This window comes from Miscanthus floridulus, chromosome 15 (genome assembly GCF_019320115.1).
Source record: "Miscanthus floridulus cultivar M001 chromosome 15, ASM1932011v1, whole genome shotgun sequence".
Taxonomy (NCBI): Eukaryota; Viridiplantae; Streptophyta; class Magnoliopsida; order Poales; family Poaceae; genus Miscanthus; species Miscanthus floridulus.
The window spans coordinates 4,090,318-4,109,970 of NC_089594.1; the positions used below are offsets into that span (position 1 = coordinate 4,090,318).

Consider the following 19,653-nt stretch of genomic DNA (forward strand, 5'->3'; position numbering starts at 1 on the left):
GGTACCGGAGGAGTCATGCATGTTATGTGGAACAATATACAAGTACAAGTCCATAACTTAATATCAGTCCACGCAACACTACCACATACTAGACATCACTATCGGTTCACAACACCCATCACTGCTGGATTTCGAACCCAATACTAAATTGGCAGTGATGAGGGGCCCCTCATCACTGCCGGTTCTTGAACTGATAGAGCAGTAGTGATATGAGGTTTCCAGGAAATACAAAAACAGGCTAAAAATAGCAAAAGTGGCAATGATGAGCCCCTCATCACTGCCGGTTCTAAAACCGATAGATCGGTAGTGATGAGGTTTCCAGGAAATACAAAAACAGGCTAAAAATAGCAAAAGAAAAAAAATATAGTAGGAGAGCTCAATGGGTAGCCACACGCGCGCATCGTCAAAAGTCACGAGTCACGCAATTTTTCGCACGGCGCGTCACTTCACGGTTGGCTGCGCTCGAACCTAGGACCTTAGGCTTCGTGTTCGTCCCCTAATAACCACTACACCTGTAACCCATTTGGGACATTTGCCCTCCCCTTTATGTTCATCTAGTTTTGAAATGACACCCTAAATGAATTCAAATGAAAAAGTTGTCAAATACAAAGTTTTATAACTTTCTAAGATCTTAAATTTTAGCTATGGTCATTTCTCAATCTGTGATCATTTGAATTTCAAATCTAAGAAAATTCGTGTGGTTTTTCCTTAGATGATTTTAAATGAAAAAGTTGTCAACTACAAAGTTGTGTAATTTTTTGAGATCTACAACATTTTTTTTGGCTATTTCTCCATTAGAGATGGTTCGAAAAAATTGAATTTCAAATGTAAGAATTTGAACATAATTTTTATTGGATAGATGATTTCAAATGAAAAAGTAATCAACTAAAAAGTTGCGTAACTTTAATTTCAATATCTTTAACTTTTGTTTTGGTCGCTTTTCCATCTGAGATCCTTAGCTACCACTATATTTATGACTATAGAGCATATGCATTCTTTTGGTAGCTTCTATAAAATCTAGTGAATCAAATATTTCAATATCAAAATGACTTCAAATAAAAAAGTTTTGAACTATAAGGTTGCGTAATTTTTTGATACCTACAACTTTTGTTTTGTTTTTTTCTCCATGAAATCCTTTCCTACCACTATACCCACTTGTGACTATAGAGCATATGGACTCATTTGGTATTAACTCTATAAAATCTTATGATGCATATTTACTCATCCAAACAGTATCAAATCGAAAAAATTGAACTACAAAGTTGTAGATCTCGTTGAGTACTACAACTTTGGTATGAAGTTCATCTTCATCAGACATCATATGATAAAGTTATGAAGTTTTTTGTCCAGCATATCACTGTTGATTAATGCCACGAGCCAGCCATGATGGTAACATTGTCGGTTTTAGCCAAAAACCAACAGTGATGACCCAATATCACTGCCAATTCATGGCTAAAACTAATAGTGATGACCCCAATATCACTACCGATTTCAGCCACCAACAGACAATAGGCAGTGAAGCTGCCAGTCTGTAGTACTACAACACCACTCACATGAGTATATTAAAGTATTCCTTTACTATATACCCTCACCAATTATATTTTATCAGCATATTATAATACATCAGTATATTAGTCGATTATTTTGCAATTACAAATTTAATACTTGACAATTTTTCATCATATGATCTCACAATTTAATTTAGATAAACTCTGTCGCTAGCAGTCTGGTATAGTTGATAGTTCTTTGCTTTCTTGCTAAAATTTCTGGTCGTTAGCGTCACTTTCTTGCTAAAATTTTCGGTCCTTAGCGTAGCTCAGCTGGTTGGATAAGTCCTCGACTTGACACTGGTGTTTTGTTTTTTGGATTTATTTTAGGATTTAACGACACTATTCTTTCAATGGTAGGCGACGTGCCTATTGACAGCTAGGCGTCTGTAGTGACTTCGTAAATCTTGAGATTACCGGTCCAACTCAGTTATTCGGAGGTGTTCATAGGTCTAGGGTGTGCATTCATAGGGGTAAGTGTGCGAAAATGTATGAAGTCACAGCCAAACGTGTGACACACGCTGATAAGTCACTGTAGGGAACAATTCAGATTTCAGAACACCCTCTCGTGGCCAAGGAAAAAGGACATGGGAACGATATTTCCATGCCCGTGTGGCCGTGTCCTTCTCCTTCACATAAATCAGTCCTATCTCCATCATAAAACGACCAACTTGTATTTTTGCCATTCATCGAAAGGGAGAACGGAGAAGTATTCTTTTCTACTCGCTACTAGGTCACTGTGTTCCGAATTATTTGTGGCTCTGTTTTTTCTAGGAACATATATCACATTATAGGTTTCTAAAACGCCAAAACGAATTATTATTATTATTTAGAGCGAAAGGAGTTGTACTGTAGAGTTATTTTATAAAAAGAAAGTATTCTCACTACTCTCGGCTTTCCTACAAGAACTTGGTCTCTATATATATATGCATGGTTTGTCCGTAGTCCAAGGGTGCTAAAGCCGCTTTTCAATCTTTTGCCACCCGGACAATGCTCACCAATAAACTAGCTATGTCTATGAGCTGCTACTTCCCGCTGGGAACCATGCTCTGTGTCCTCTTCGTTTTGCAGCTCAAGTTTCACATGACATGTGCCTGCGCTGTCGAGGAGAGGGATGCTCTTATGCGCATCAGGTCTTTGTTGGTGCAGGCAAACGCTATGGACGTTCCTCCCTCATGGGGCCGGAGTGAGGACTGCTGCACCTGGGAGAGGGTCACTTGCAACAACAGCACACGAGTGTCGGGTCTCAAGCTCGACCATATGTCTCAATTTGTTGCAATTGGAACTCCATGCTTGTCTCGCTTGTTGAATCTCAATTTGACCATCTTTGGATCATTTCGTGAGCTTCAGCTGCTGGATTTAACTTGGAATTCGGCTTGCCTTCATAATTTTGATGGTACGTATGTAGCTCCCTGCACAAGCATGTGCTTTACTACTTTGTTCGTACCAATTTGTGTCGAAGCACACCTCATCCATAGTTAAAAAAAAAGGATTTTTTTCTCAGGGCTTCAAGAATTGACTAAACTTCGGTATCTCAACCTCAGTGGAAATTATTTGATTGGGGATAATGTCGTCTTGGAATCCGTTGGTAGATTGGGTTCTCTTGAAGCCATAAATTTTTTTGGAACCGGTCTGGGCGGTGCTCTTCAGGACATAGGTACGCACATACATAATTTGTAGCATTGTTTTGTGTTGCTGTTGTTTCTTTCCATTTTGACAGATGCTGCAGTGGTTTCCATTTATTATAGCGTCTGTTTGCATTATGACAGACTTCAGAAATCTCAAGAACTTGAGAGAACTTCGTCTAGGATACAATAGATTGAATGGAAGCATCCCAGCTTCCTTATTCGAGCTTCCACACCTTGAATACTTGGATCTTTCAGAAAATCTCCTTCAAGGGCATATACCTGTAAGCTCATCTTCCAAGTTCGAACCTTTATTTATTGCTTCAAACATTGTATTTAATTTCTTTTGGTTATATATGAAATTGCACCATGCTAAAGAAGATAGACCTCTCAAGAAACCTCAAGAAGTTGCAAGAATTAGATATAAGTCGCAATCAATTGAATGGAACCATCCAAGCTTGCTTATTTGAGCTCCCATGCCTTGAATATTTGGATCTTTCAGGAAATCTCCTTCAAGGACATATACCAGTAAGCTCATCTTCAAATCTTCCTTTGTTGATTCAAACTCTTAACTTGTCAGAATAATAATCTGAACGAGTTGTTTGATTTCTTTTGGGCACAAAATTGCACCATACTAAAGAAGATAGAGCACACAAGAACCCTCAAAACCTTGCGAGAACTCCATCTCGGATTGAATCGATTGATTGGAAGCATCCCAGCTTGGTTATTTGAGCTTCCACGACTTGTATACTTGGATCTTTCAGGAAATCTCCTTCAAGGGCATATACCTACAAGCTTGTCTTCGAATATTTCTTTGTCACTTAAAACTCTCAAGTTAGCGGGAAATAATCTAAGTGGGAAGTTTGATTTCTTTTGGCTACGGAACTACGCCATGTTAAAGGAGGTAGACTTATCGTGGAATACCGAATTGGCTATCGATGTGAAGTTCCTTACAAGTGTGACTCCATTTCAACTGCGAGCACTAATGCTCTCTGGGTGTAACTTGGACAATAGTATCATTGCAGGACCAAATTTATTTGTCACACAACGTCATATGCAATTCCTTGATCTATCCAACAACAACCTGGCAGGGAGCCTGCCTAACTGGATGTTTTCAAACGAAACAACATTGATTTATCTGGGTCTTGCAAATAACTTGCTAGTAGGATCATTGGATCTGATGTGGCAGCAGCAACCTAATCTCCAAATGATCAACATATCTAGGAACTTTTTCAGGGGACAGCTCCCAACGGACATCAGCTCAGTGTTTCCCAATCTAACTGTTCTAGATGCTTCTTATAACAATATTTCAGGATATTTACCATCCTCTCTGTGCAATATTAGTAACTTGGAATTTGTAGACCTTTCAAACAATAAACTTACAGGGGAGGTGCCATCTTGCTTGTTCACTGATTGTTCATTGCTGGAAATCCTGAAGCTCTCAAACAACACTCTCGGGGGTCCCATACTTGGTGGGGCTAAGTATATCTGTAATGTTGTGGACATATACCTTGACAGCAACTATTTCGAAGGAGCATTGCCTAACAATATACAAGGAATACAAGGATCAGATTTTGTGTCAGTCATGGATTTTCATGATAATAAATTGTCCGGCGAACTTGATGTATCATTTTGGAATATTTCTTCCTTACTATTTTTGAGTGTTGCTAGTAATAATTTAAATGGTCAAATTTATCCAACAATTTGCAATATGACTGGTCTTCAATATTTGGATATGTCAGACAATGACTTCCATGGGTCTATACCAAACTGTAGCAGCAAGTTACCACTATACTTTTTGAACATGTCAAGCAATACCCTCTCAGGCTTTCCAAGTTTTTTTTTCAACAGCTCCTCTGTCATAGCTCTAGATCTAAGTGATAACCAGTTCAGGGGCAGTCTTGATTGGATACAACATCTTTCTCAAATAAAGTTTCTCAAATTGGGTGCGAATATGTTTGAGGGGCATATCTCCGCGGACCTGTGTCATCTCCATTACTTGAATATAATTGACCTGTCGCATAATAGACTTTCGGGTTCAGTACCATCTTGCATAGGTGGCATCTCATTTGGATACCTTACTAATGATGACTATGGTTATTTGTCCATGTTTTCTATTTTTGGCTTCGATGTGGGGCAATCTAACATGGACAGCGATGATCCACAATTCTCGTATGATGATTATCTCCACCAAGGCTTCACCTTCTCTACTAAAGGAAATGTTTACACATACAGCCCCAGTTTCTTCAATCTAATGTCTGGCATTGACTTATCGGCAAACATGCTATCAGGGGAGATCCCATGGGAGTTAGGAAATCTGAGCCATGTCAAGTCCCTCAATCTATCGCGCAATTTCTTTACTGGCCAAATCCCGGCTACCATTGCAAACATGAGCGCCGTGGAAAGCCTGGATTTGTCCCATAACAAGTTGAGTGGGCCGATACCTTGGCAGATGACTCAGATGTCATCTTTGGAGGTGTTCTCTGTTGCCTACAACAACTTATCAGGGTGTATACCAAACTTTGGCCAATTCAGCTCGTTCAGTGGGGAGAGTTACTTAGGCAATGCTAACCTTCACAATTTAACAAAGGAGAACAAGTGCTCTCTTAGTACAGACACCATGGAAGAAGTGGGAGATGATGTGGTAACTGATGATTTAGTCCTTTATATTATCAGTTCTGCGTCATTCGTATTGGCATTCTGGGCCACTGTTGCATTCCTGTTTTGCCATTCAATGGGACAGAGTCTGGTACTCCGACTATAGTTCGTTGAAAGATATGGGCCGATGCAATAGTAATGTCACATATGCCAGATAGTATAGTATTCGTTCTACTTTCTTATATTTTGAATTCCTCAAGAAAGATCTGCGTTGTGTAGTAGTGTTGTACCATCACCTTTTCCCAAGTTTTTTTTTATATACAGAATAGATAGTCTATCCAGCTTCATTCACCTGAAAATGGATGAACTCAGGCCAATATATTACAACATTTATAACCGTGTCATGGCACTTGCCATAGACAAACACGGCTGGGGTCGTAATCAAACCAAAGAAACATCAACGAACTGCAAAAGTTTCTCACACGAAGATCAATGTAAAGCAATCCTAAAAGTAGATGATCGTCCAAAAGATGAAAACAGCTAAAGACACGATGTTTCGAGAACCCGACAGGCGTCGACTAACTCTTGTTGGCGGTCCTCATGGCGCTGTAACTGATTATAGAACTCAACACATCTCTCTTCGAGTTGCCAAGATCACAGGGTTGCCAAGATCACAGGCATCAACTAGCGATATGTCAGCCTTAAATGATTAAGAAATTCTCAAACCATCATTGAAGCAAAGTGATAAAGCTCCAAAGGAACAAGTTTAGCCGAGAAAACAACTATTGCAGCCCAAACATACAGCAATAAGTAAATCTACCGTGAGTACTAAGCTTAAGGAAAAAGAATTAAACTAATCATTCAAACATTATCTAAAGATGACTTGAAAAGTGTTCTCACTATTGCAAACAAGTGACGCAACACACAAATGAAGGAAAAACATGAACTGGAAAACTCCGAGCAAGCTGAAAAATAGAGACCCAGTACACACATGCTGCTACTAACTAACAACTGCTACTGCTAGTCAGAAATTTCATCTCTGCAGCACAAAAAGACCACAACAAAGAAGACCACGCTGAGCTGAATAAACCACAAACCTGAAAGCAGAGTAGGTCTCTGCACTCGTCAAATTTCTGCTATTACTGATGCTGAACAGCAGCTTCACCACTTGCTAAATGAGACGCTGAAAGACATGCTAAGCTCGAGCTGTTACACTGCAGCTGTAGATATCGACCATTGGGCTGCAGCTGAATAGAGAAGAATCAAAATACAAACAAGCCACTGTTGAAGAACCGAAAACAGAAGCAGCTATGCTTGTTACAGGCTATGCTGGATGTCATGTATAAGCAAGAATACCTCCGTGTCAGGGTGATTGATGACCAGGTAACTTCCACATATCAATTTCCTTTCCTTTCTGTGAGGAAAAAGTCTACATCACCTCTGACGTATTAAAGGTGGTCTACATCACCCCTGAACTATAAAACCATTATTGTGCACATTAAACTTTATCAAACTGGACAAATAACCCCCTGAGTGGTGTTGGGAGGTGGTTTTGCTGATCCATGTTGGCTGGTTTTGACAACATGGCGTGTAGAACCACCTGTCAACCTGGATCAGGGCACTCTCGACGCCATTGCCAGCTTGCGCCCGCGCCGCACTCGAGCTGACTTTATCCCTCCCACCGCGGCCACCACCTTGCTCCATGGCCACGCCTGCTTCCATATGCCACACCGCATCACCTCACTCACCTCCTCCGCTTACCGGGCCTTCTTCGCTGGATCGACATCGCTACTGGGCGCGAAGAAGCTATGGAAGACGAAGGCACCGGCTTGTGTCAAATTCTTCTTTTCGCTCGTGTTTCATCATCGCCTGTGGACGGCGGTTTGTAAAAGAGGCATGGCCTGCAGGATGACGACACCTGCACCCTCTGCGACCGGGATCCAGGAACGGCTGACCACATGTTCATCAGTTGTGTCTTTGCCAGGGAGCTATGGTACTCGCTGCTTGCTCCAGTAGGTTTCACAGCGCCGGTCCCGGAACGCACTGATGACATCGCCTCGTGGTGGCTCAGACAGCGTGCGACGCTGGATCAGCAAGCAAGGCCAAAATTCGACTCCTTGCTGCTGCTCACCTCGTGGTGTAACACGTCGATGGGCTGTGGCCCATGCGGCTGGCCCAAGAGGGGCCGCGCGCCCGCGCCGCCGCCGCCTCCGCCGTCGCTTTCGTGGCAAGTTAGGGTTAGATAACTTAGGGGCTAAGTCTTCCTGGGACTATAAATACAAGGGGTCTTGTACCGTTGAATCTTAAGCAAAACATAATCGCCAAAAGGCTTCTCTCCCTTTCTCTTCTAAGCCTCGGTCTTCTTCCAAACCCTTCCCCTCGCGCACGTGCCGCCCTAGCCCTAGCGCCGCCGCCTACAGCCGCGTGCCGTCGTCGCCGCCCAACGCCGTCGCCGCCCTCAGCACACCGCGCATCTACGCCACCGGGCGCCCATGACCTCGCCGCTGGGAGCCCTCGTCGTCGTACCCATTATACCTGGTATCAGAGAACCGGTTCGATCCATGGCCGCCACCACCATGAATGCTGCCGAGGATCTCCGCAACACCATCGTAAGTTGGTCAACAATTCTCAAAAATTTTCTTCTAGACCAACAGGATGTAGGCCAGATCAGATCAGATCTGGACGCCACCACCAACGTCCAGCAACTGTTTGACGATGAGATCGTCGAACTGTATCAACGCCTAAAGGACAAAAAGGATGAGATGGAACGCCTCCGCGTCATCAGCAACGTCAGCGTCAAACTCACGGGCGAGAACATCATCCCCGACGACGTCACCATCAACTCGGTCCAAACCGGATCAGATCTGAACGTCGCCGTCAACAACAATATTATGGAGGAACAAGTCAGAAATACCACCAATAAAATTTCTGTTACCACATCCATGAAACAATCCCTCTCAGTTAGCATCACGAAAATCACCGCGGAGGAGTCAAACAAACTGTTCACGCCACGGCCAGCACAGCATGCGTCTCTGTCCCTACTACAGATTAACGACAACGACAGCAGCACGCTGCCGCACGACGTTTGCGGCAACAGCTCGGTTGAAAATTACAAGGAGGTCATCAGCATCAAGAAAATCAGCCAGCCGGGACAAGAGGTAACACCCATGTCCCAACTAAATTTTTTGCACTCTCCTGCGACAACAGATTCGATGGTGTCTTCAGCTGCAACACTACAGACACTCCTCCATAATTTTTTTGGGGCACCAACAGCACTACAGTCGCATTTGCTACTGCGTTCCGAAGTCAAAAGTTGGGTCGTCTTCAGTCCAGCGGCTGCATAGCCGACTCAGGAAGAACACCGTCAACCGCAACAAGCCACCTGGTTGTCAACGCAGCTGGCACTCCCACTCAAGGAGCACACAACCCCTCGGCCAACATCAGCAGTGTAACAACCCAAAAATCCCAACCACAAATTTTTTTCCTTTTTTTCCTAAAAACCTTGAGTGATGATGTGGCATATAGGCAAAACCCTAACCTAGCACAAACAAAACCCACATGACTTGCACAAGTATTTCATCCACCACATAGCATGCATCAAGTTGCATTATACTCAACAATTGTGATTTGGATTTTATTTGGATTTATGAGTTGAATAATGAAAGCAAACAAATACTTAAGTATACAATAAATAAATATATATACTAATATGAGACTAATATCCCAACATATATTGTGACCAATATTAACACATCAAGTTAGAAGAAACATGCTACCTTGAAATATACACATATACATATAAATATATATGTGAGAAGCATAAAACAAAAATGGAAAAAAAAAAGAAAACAGAAAAGGAAAAATGGGAAATGGCCAAACCAGCCCAGGCGACAGGGTCAGCCCACCTCCTCGGCCTGCCTCGCCACTGGCCTGCCCGCCAGCCTGGCCCAACCCGTACGCACAGCACTGCAGCAGCCCAGCGCCACAGCCGGCCCAGCTCCGCGCGCGCACGCTGGCCGGCTCATCTCGCGTCTGCCCGGGCCAGCCCACCAAGCCACGACCGGCCCAGCAAGCACGGTCCGCAACACGCCCACGCAGCAGCACGCCGGCACTGTTTCTCTTCTCCCCCTCGCCTCTCTGCTTTTGCGAGACGGAGCACCGGCACCGGCCGCTGCGCGAGCCCCATCCATCCGGCCCCACGCGCACCTAGCTGGCCGCCACACTGACACCCTCTGCCCCGACAGGGTCACGCAAATCGCATGACCCCGGCCCCGCGCGCGCCAACGGCCGCAACCAAGCACATGCCGCTGCCGCGCCACTGTCCCCCGCCTACGTTGGCCGCGGCGGCAAAGTTGGCGCCCGCCACTGCCCTTGGAGCCCACTCGAAGGATGACAGCGACCTCCCAAGCTTGCTGCAGCCGCCTGATCAACCCGACGCGATCCGACCGTCCGCCGAGCTCCCCTGGCAGCCGCCGGGCTATATAGCCCTAGACCCGACGCCCCTAGGGTTCCCATCACCACGCCGCCACCCCTGGTGGCCATCTAGCCACACCCGAGCCAAGAGAGGGGAAAGAGGAAGGAGGAAGCAAGGAGGAGAAGAAGAAGAGGAGCACGGAGCCTTGCCGGAGCCGCCCGAGACCACCGAAGCCCGGAGCGCCGCCCGATCGGCTACGACGACATAGCGGATCTGCACGGCACCGCACCGGCTCTCCACTGCACTCACCTCGACACGGCGTCACCATCCTACCACCCCGAACCCCACGGTAAGCCCCTCTGTCATCCCCTGACCTCGCCATGACCGAGACTCGCCGCGACGTCGAGGCGTTCTCCCCACCTGGGAGGACCAAAGGCCGAGCTCTTGACCCCACAGCACACTACGCACGCACGCACACATCCACGAGCCCTCGCGCGGCCTTGCCGAGCCCTGGCGGCTCGCGAACACCGTCGCCGTTCCGCCTTGCCGCACTCGCTCACCATGGCCACGACCACCACGACGCCGCTGCATTCCGGCCACACCAGGCCGACGACAGCATCATTAGCCTTCCCAATGGACTCGCCCTGCAAAGGAGACACCAAAGCCCCGGTTCTCTTGGTCGAAGGAGCCCTTGGGTGATTGGCCGGTGTCCGCCTCGCCGGCGCGGTCGCTCCCGGAGCACCGCCGCGTCGTCGGCGTCCCCACCTTCTCTGGCCACCTCGCTCGCTGAGGGGGAGCCGTCGAGCCTCGCAATGACCTTGCGCATCCAGCCGCATAGCCGAAGTGGAGATTCCCCGACCACTGCCCTACTTTTGCCGGAGCCGAGACCTCACCGGAGCCCCGCCGCGTCCATCACGCCGGAGCGGACTCCGCCGCGTCGTTTGGTCGACGCCGGTGAGCCCTATGACTACCAACGGACCCCAATTGGACGAAGAGAACCACCCCTTGCCCCAATTCGGCCTACAGCGGCTCACCACAGCCTCACCGTCGCCGCCGCCACCATCAAGCCGCTGTCGGACCTCCCCGGCGGCCAAGCGCTACCCCGAGGACCCTAGCTGCACCCCGAAGCACCAGCAAGGAGTAGCACACCCCCCCCCCCGAGCCCCGTAGACGCCCCGCCGAGCCTCGCCGTCGCGGCCGTGCCGCCTCGCGCCGCCGCGGCACCTACGCCGGCCACCCGGAGCTTCGAGCCCCCTCCGTGACCCTTCGGCGAGCACGCCCTGACCCCACACGAGCCCTGCGCCCCGTACCAGCCTCGCCGGGCCACCACGGCGCGCGCAGCGCGAGTTCGCCGCCGGCGTGTTGGCTGCCGGGAAACAACAGAGGAGATGGAGGAGTTGTGCAGCGCGACCCTGCCCTCGGACCACCGTGAACCAGAGGAAGGAGACGGGGGCGTGGGCATGGTCCACCACAGACTGTGTCTGCGGTCCATGGACCGCTGCTGCCAGTCCACCATGGACCAGCCACCGTAGACCACAGCCCGTTAAGAGCCCAGACCAGCCACGTGGGTGGCCTGACTGCATGACACGTGTCTGGGTCCGGCCCGGCCCAGACTGGCCCATATCCGGCCCATCCAAGCCCGTTAGGGGGCCAGCCCCGTTGACCGTTGACCGGTCAACGTTGAATGACCCGGTCCCACCTGGCAGCGACCAGCGCAGCCGGACCCACCTGTCAGTGCTGACGTCATCCGCCACGTCAGCAAGCCGCCACCTCGACTAGGACCCACCTGTCAGTGATGACGTCACTGCTGACGTCATCCGCCACGTCAGCAACCTGCCACCTCGACTGGGACCCACCTGTCAGCCTCTGTTACACACGGGACCAATGGGATGTTGCCACGTGTCAGCCCCAGAATAATCAGCCCATTTTTCTTTTTCAGAATATTGAATAAACTTCGGAAATTCATAACTAATTCATATGGACTCAGAAAAATATGAAACCAGTGTCAAAATTCTTCTAAAATCAAGCTCTACGTCATAGGCTTGTGAATGAGTGCATTTGACTCTTGTGAATTTTCATTGGTTCTTTGTGATGATCTATAGGAGTCGCTAACGCGACTATTATGTCCCGATTTCAGAGCCGGAGGAGGAACAGCCTGACGAGGAGGATTACGAGTACGAGGAGAACTTGGGCGATGACTGCGGAGGTGCCACGTCCCATCCAACCTCATAGATCCTATTACGCATTGCTAATAACTAGACTTGCTAGTGCTTTACATTTATGCAAGATAATTGTAATAGGACTTGCATGGTAGAATTTCTACTTGATTGGCCTCTATCTTGACGCAACCATTCCCCTGCACACCCGCTGATAGGCTAGACTCGCTTGCTTATTTACTACTTGTCGCTTACTTCTACTACGCATTGTATCTGTGATGTGATGCATGGTGGAGGACTGTTTGCGAGTGGCTAAGGCACGTGGTGCCGAATATGACCAACCTGGGGAGATCCGCGTGTGTGTCTTGGGTGTGTGTGGTGAGGGTTGAGTCGACCAAGCAGGAATAACGACAAGCTCTTGGAGCGATTCTTGCCGGGGAATGCGGCCTGGGCATTCCCAACTTGAGTTAACTGTGGCGGGCAAATGTGACGTGAGGAGATCCCGGGGTGTGAGCTCTATGGGTGGAGCCCCGGGAAGGAGGTGCTGTGGTGGCACGTAAAATGGAAACCCTTATGAGAAGATTCATGTTTGGTCAAACCTAGGAACTGTTGGGCTGGACACCGGACCATAGGAACTCTTTGCTTTCCACTCGCTTTCCAATGGGGGAAAGACGGTCTAACCCTTGGTAGGATGGTGCCATTACTGCTAGGTTGTAAGTAGACAATGTAGGGAGGTACGGGCGAGGCACCCACACCCTCCCGAGACAACATAGTGACCCCCTTGGCCTGGTACTATGTCGCACATTCTCGGCGGCCAGGGTCGAGAGGCAGGATGGTACTATTCTAGGCTTGTGGCGATCGACATCTGCCTAGGTGATGATCAGCACCTATGATGGCTATCTGGTGGAATAGTGAAACCTCTGCAAAGTGTTGGTTGATCGATCGATACATATGCCGACTTGTCGGCTATGGACCTTTCCTACGGAGGTTGCCGGACTAGTGAGAGGAAGTCTTCTACCTCCCCTAGGTGTTGTTAAGGCAAGGACAAGAGGGAGTTGTCCTTGTCACCGGAGTGTGAGAGTGGTGAGATGTGTGTGATGGACTGGGAGAACGTGTGGATGAGATTGGGTTAAAAATGGACTTATTACTACTATATGGATAACTTGTTTATTACTCGCATAGGAAACCACAACCAAAGTTAGGCCTTTTGATTATATCCACTTTTGCATCCAATTTCCACAAAGCAAAGCATAGGGTGGGAGTGGCCAGTACAAATCGTACTGATACTTTGGCACACAGGTTCTGAGGAATATGACTATGATGGGGATGACTATGAGGATTGAGGGTTCGTCTTACGCTCAAGCCGATTGGAGTTGATCGCTTCCGCCTTTCCAAGTTGTTCAAGTTGTTACCTGTTTTGTGATTCCGCCTTGTGGCGATATAATAAGTTAATGTAACCCGTACTATTGCACTCTCTATTTACGATGTATGGATTCTGTTATACAGCTGGAATTTGGGTAATGTGATTTAAATGGTCATATTACACATCGATTCTGTGGATTTCCCTTCATGGAAATCGAGATCGTTTCAGTTGGTATCAGGAGCCATGCTTGACCTTAGGACGAGACCCTTAGAAATGGACGTTAGAACAGGACAAGCCAACCCTTCTTTTGGTTATATACCGACCCTGCATTACCTTTTTATGCAAGGCTTCTCTATTATTACTGACTTGCTGACCATTTCCCCTTTAAAACGTGCAGATGTCGATGTTCACCGAGTTTCCGCCTCTGGGACCTCGACACCTGGACCGCGCCGAGGTGGTTGTGGACGGGCTAACCTACAACGGCTTCCCACGTACCCTGTGCCTCGTGCTGAAGGAGCTTGGAGTCCCCACCGAGCTCATCAAGTACCGCTGCACTGGAGCCCCCGCTCCCGATGGCAGAATACAAGGCTACGTCGCAACCCACGTCGACATACCAGCAAGTCTGACCAACCCCTACGTACAAGCATTCTCGGAGATGACAATCGAGGACTCAATCGATGAAGGAGTACAATCTGCTGCCCGCAAAGCCCTCTGAACCCTGCTTCGAGACGCTTACGAGCCACTCAAGGAGACCTCCTACCGCATCTTCCCACAAGCCAAGAACCCCTGGTTACCCTCCTCTGAGCAATTCACCCTGGCCAAAAAGATCCTATCCTCAGTGCAAGACCCCTGCTTGAAAGCCACTGCCACTCACCTGCTAGATCAAGATATCTACATAGAGTTCCTGGAGCAGAAACGTCGGCACGATCGAGGCATCCTGTTGGACCTTCAGGAGCAACTCAAGGAGGAAACCCGAAACCAAGAGAGCCACCGGAAGACGATCAAGGACCTGCTACAAGAGATGGATCGTCGGGAGAAAGAGCACCAAGTTGAGGTCGCTGACCTTCAAGACAAAGTTGGAGACTTTGGACTCCGAAACCACTCTCTAGACTACAGGGTTCTCGAGCTCCAGAGGAAACTAGATGATAAGGACAGAGAGCAACGTGAGCTTCGTCAGAAGAGCCGAGGTGACGGCATTGAGCTCTTCAAGCTCAGGAACCAGAACAAAGATCTGCTCAAGGAGATGGAGAAGGCTGACCATAGAGCTGTTCGCAACCAGGGACACCTAATCAACCAGATCAAGCTCAGCGAGTACCTCCGTGACAAGTGTGAAAGAGTTCAGGAGGCCTGGAAGACAGCTGACAGGAAGCGCCTCAAGGAGTACTCTGAATTGCAAAACCAGCTTCCACAGACCAAGCGTCAGAAACCCTGTAAGGAAACCTTCACCCTTGGCCCCTCCCACCTGAACCTCGAAGCCTGTCCTACACCTCTTGAGGCCCCACCGACCAAGGAACTCGCCGAAGCCCTTGCGTACGTGAGACGTCTGCACATGTCACAAGATGAGCTCATGATCGCCGACAGTCATATTCCGTCTGCAGTATACGACACCTTAGAAGAGGAGTCTAAGTACTGTGGACCCTGCGTGGCCACGACATGAGTTTAATTATAAGTTAGATAGTCACCATCTTTAAGTTATGATGTACTACCCATGATGTACCCCCATGAGATATTTATGCATAGAACGATTCTCGCAAATCATCTAGCGTAGCTGCTAGAGATATTGCCATGTACTAAAACCAATGTAATGAATGTTTGGATCTTATTGCATCTTATGAATCTTATTGCGCCTTTGAATGAGTGTTGGATAGATTAAATGTTTTCCTTAAATCGTTGAAATCATTAAATTAATTATATTTGAATTATAATAATTCATATCGCGAGCACTAAACTTTTGTGATCCACTAGTCGTTCTGCTCGGCTGAACCGCCCCTCACCCTCCCCCGTACCAGCCATGGGACGCGGCGGAAACCGCAACCGTGGATGTGGGCGTGGTCGCGTCGCCGCACCTATCGCTCTCAACCTTGGTGCTGGAGACAACCGCGACTATACCCCGCCACCTGCTGGAGGAGCTGCGCCACCGCCACCTGCGAGCGCACCTGCTGGAGGAGCTGCGCCACCGCCACCGCCACCTACGGGCGCACCTGCTGGAGGAGCTGCGCCACCACCACCTGCTGGAGGTGCTGCTGGGGCTGGGGAAGTTAACCCTCCACCTCCCCCGCCAAACCTAGCTGAGGTGATGGCGCTGCAAACACAGCTCCTGGCAGCACTTGTGGACGGAGCGAATCATCGCAATGGAGGTCAACGGAATGACTTTCAGAGGAAACTGGAAGGGTTCCTAAACCTACGTACACCCACCTTCGACGGCGACAATAGTGATCCTATCGCCGCCGATGATTGGCTCAAGGAAATCGAGAAGCGTTTGGACCTCACCACCTGCACCGACGATGAGTGTGTCGGGATCGCAGCCCACCAGCTTGTGGGTGCTGCACGTGCTTGGTGGGACAGCTACTGTGAAGCCCATGAGGACCCTGGCCACATCTCCTGGGATGAGTTTGTGGAAGCTTTCCGCGAGTACCACATCCCGGAGGGCGCCATGAAAGCCAAGGAAAAGGAGTTCCGCCAAATCTCTATGGGGAACGACCGAGTCCATGAGTACACCAACCGTTTCACCCGTCTGCTGCGTTACGCGCCAGCTGCATGCATCTCCTCTGAAACGGAGAAGATGTACTACTACCGTGAAGGACTGAGTACCCGCATCAAGCTCGCGCTCTCAGGCAAGAAGAGTCGCACCCTGAGGCAGCTGATTGACCGATGCATGGAGATAGAGAAAGATCGTATGGAGGCCGACGCGCTCAGGGACAAGAAGAAAAGGAAGCGTCGTTCTGAAGGTTCCCTGCGCACGCCAAACCCTTAGAGGCGCCGTGGGAATGCACCTCCACAAGACCGTCAACGCTATACACCGAGTTCTGCACCAGGATCAAGCCATGGTGGGGGTAACTACACCACCAACTACCCTCGCCCTGCTCAGAGCTACCCTGTGGCGAACCGCCCTGCGCCAGGTCGCCCCATACCTGCGCGTCCCGCACTGAACACCGGCAACTGGAAGAGCGTTGCACCCACCCCAGCAAGCAGTGGACCTTTCACTTGTTTTGGTTGTGGACAGCCAGGTCACAAGGTCGCAGAGTGCCCCCTGAAGGTTGTTGTAACTGGAGCACAGAACACTCCATACAGGGGAACTGCCTCGCGCGGCCATCTCACTCACCTGACAGCCGAAGATGCTCAGGTCGCCCCTGACGTGGTACACGGTATGTTTTTAGTACAAGGCACAAAAGCATCCGTCCTTTTTGATTCTGGAGCTACATGTTCAAACATTTCATCAAAGTTTGCCCGAAAGCATAATCTACCTGTAACCCCTCGTATGGACCCCATCATAACCAGCTCACCCTTAGGAGACCTTAGATGCACCCACATATGTAAGGGAGTGAATCTTACAATCGAGGGCCTTATCTTCAAAGCCGACCTTACCCTACTGCCCTCCAACAGCCTTGATGTCATCCTAGGTATGGACTGGCTAACCAAACATCATGGAGTGATATCCTGCCTACCTAGATATGTCCAAGTGACCCACCCCAGCGGCCAAACAATCCGATGTAAACCCCAGTCTGGAGAGACCGCCTCTATCCTATGTGCCCTTAAAACCAAGGCAGAGTCTCAGACAGAAAGCAAGACAGTTGATGACGTACCTGTAGTTAGAGACTACCCCGATGTGTTCCCTGAGGAGTTACCAGGCATGCCACCAGATCGTGATGTTGAGTTCATCATCGACCTTTTGCCGGGAACGGGTCCCATTGCTAAGCGACCCTACCGCATGTCGATTGACGAACTAGAAGAGCTTAAGAAACAGCTTAAGGAGCTCTCTGATAAAGGGTACATTAGGCCGAGTGTCTCACCCTGGGGGTCCCCTGTCCTGTTTGTCAAGAAGGATGGCTCTATGAGAATGTGCATTGACTACCGAAACCTGAATGCTGTGACAGTCAAGAACAAGTATCCCTTACCAAGGATTGATGACCTGCTAGATCAGCTAAGAGGTGCCAGGTACTTCTCCAAGATTGACCTCAGATATGGTTATCATCAACTGAAAATCAGAGAAGACATTCCCAAGACCGCCTTTGTCACCAGGTATGGGCAATATGAGTACACAGTTGTGTCCTTCAGGCTCACTAATGCCTCGGCTTACTTCATGAACATGATGAACAAAGTGTTCATGGATGAACTAGATCGGTTCGTGGTGGTGTTCATTGATGACATTCTCATTTACTCCGCCACTGCCGAGAAACATGAGCAACACCTAAGAACGATGCTAGAGAGGTTAAGTCAAAACCAGCTTTATGCCAAATTCAGCAAATGTGAGTTCTGGCTTGAAGAGGTTGCCTTTCTGGGTCATGTGCTTTCTGCAAAAGGAGTTGCGGTAGACCCCGCCAAAATAGAAGCTGTGAAAGATTGGGAGCAGCCCCGCACTATGACTGAAGTCAGGAGTTTCTTGGGATTGGCTGGATATTATCGCTGATTTATCGAGAACTTCTCCAAGATAGCTCGCCCAATGATGAATCTTCTGAAGAAGACCCAGGAGTTTGAATGGATGCCCGAGTGCGAACAAAGCTTCCAAACCCTGAAAGAGAAGCTTACCACTACCCCTGTGCTAGCATTGCCGGACATCAGCAAAGACTTTGTAGTCTATTGCGACGCCTCCCGCCAAGGACTTGGTTGCGTATTGATGCAGAATGGGAAGGTCATTGCCTATGCCTCCCGACAGCTGAAGGAACATGAACATCGATACCCTACCCATGATCTTGAGCTTGCAGCCGTTGTACACGCATTAAAGATCTAGAGGCACTACCTGATTGGCAACAAGTGTAATATTTACACCGATCACAAGAGCCTGAAGTACTTTTTCACTCAAGAGGATCTAAACATGAGACAGCGCCGATGGCTAGAGCTAATCAAAGACTATAACCTAGAGATACACTACCACCCGGGGAAAGCCAATGTAGTCGCCGATGCTCTCTGCCGCAAGAGTTATTGCCACACCTTAATCACAGAATCTGTGTCACCCGAGCTCAAGCATGAGTTTGATGACTTTCAGCTAGAAATACTACCGCATGGTCTGCTAAACGAGCTCCGCATACAGTATAATCTCACTGATCGAATTCGCAAGGCTCAACAAGATTGTGCAGAAATGAAGTACATACGGGGACTAATGAAGCTCGGATATTGCCCCGAATACAGGGAGGACGAGCAAGGAACCATCTGGTTCAAAGACAGAGTTTGTGTACCAACCAACCCAGATCTGCGTAAAGAAATTCTGTCTGAAGCTCATGACTCCAAGTATTGTATCCACCCTGGAGGCTCTAAGATGTATCGGGACCTAAGAAAGCATTTTTGGTGGAAGAACATGAAGGCAGGGATCGCAGAATATGTGGCTCAATGTGACATCTGTAATAGAGTCAAGGCTGAACACCAGAGACCTGCCAGACTATTGAAACCTCTCGATGTCCCAGAATGGAAGTGGGAGAGCATATCCATGGATTTCATAGTAGGACTACCCAGATCCCCTGCAAGCAATGACTCCATTTGGGTGATAGTTGACCGCTTGACTAAGGTCGCACACTTTGTGCCCATCAAGACTACAACGAGTGCAGAAAAGCTAGCAGACCTGTATATCCAGAATATTCTCAGACTTCACGGTGCTCCTTCGGGTATCATATCTGACCGTGGACCGCAATTCATGTCACGATTCTGGCAGTCTTTGCATGAGTCCATTGGTACCAAGCTCGACTACAGCACAGCCTACCATCCGCAGACCGATGGACAGACCGAAAGAGTGAACCAA

The 19,653-nt window shown here is 48.5% G+C and overlaps 1 protein-coding gene across 2 annotated transcripts; it reads left to right on the top strand.

The window, feature by feature from the left end:
- Window positions 1-2,483: 2,483 nt before the first annotated feature.
- Window positions 2,484-6,142, top strand: LOC136509072 (receptor-like protein 15). 2 transcript variants are annotated; one of them, XM_066503878.1, is made up of 5 exons: window positions 2,484-2,943; window positions 3,052-3,204; window positions 3,317-3,456; window positions 3,551-3,700; window positions 3,813-6,142. In XM_066503878.1, the coding sequence occupies exons 1-5, from the start codon at window positions 2,538-2,540 to the stop codon at window positions 5,934-5,936; spliced, it is 2,973 nt and encodes a 990-aa protein (XP_066359975.1). In that variant the 5' UTR covers window positions 2,484-2,537; the 3' UTR covers window positions 5,937-6,142. The 2 variants fall into 2 exon arrangements, with proteins under 2 accessions (XP_066359975.1, XP_066359976.1); XM_066503879.1 differs by having other exon boundaries at window positions 3,554-3,700.
- Window positions 6,143-19,653: the final 13,511 nt, after the last annotated feature.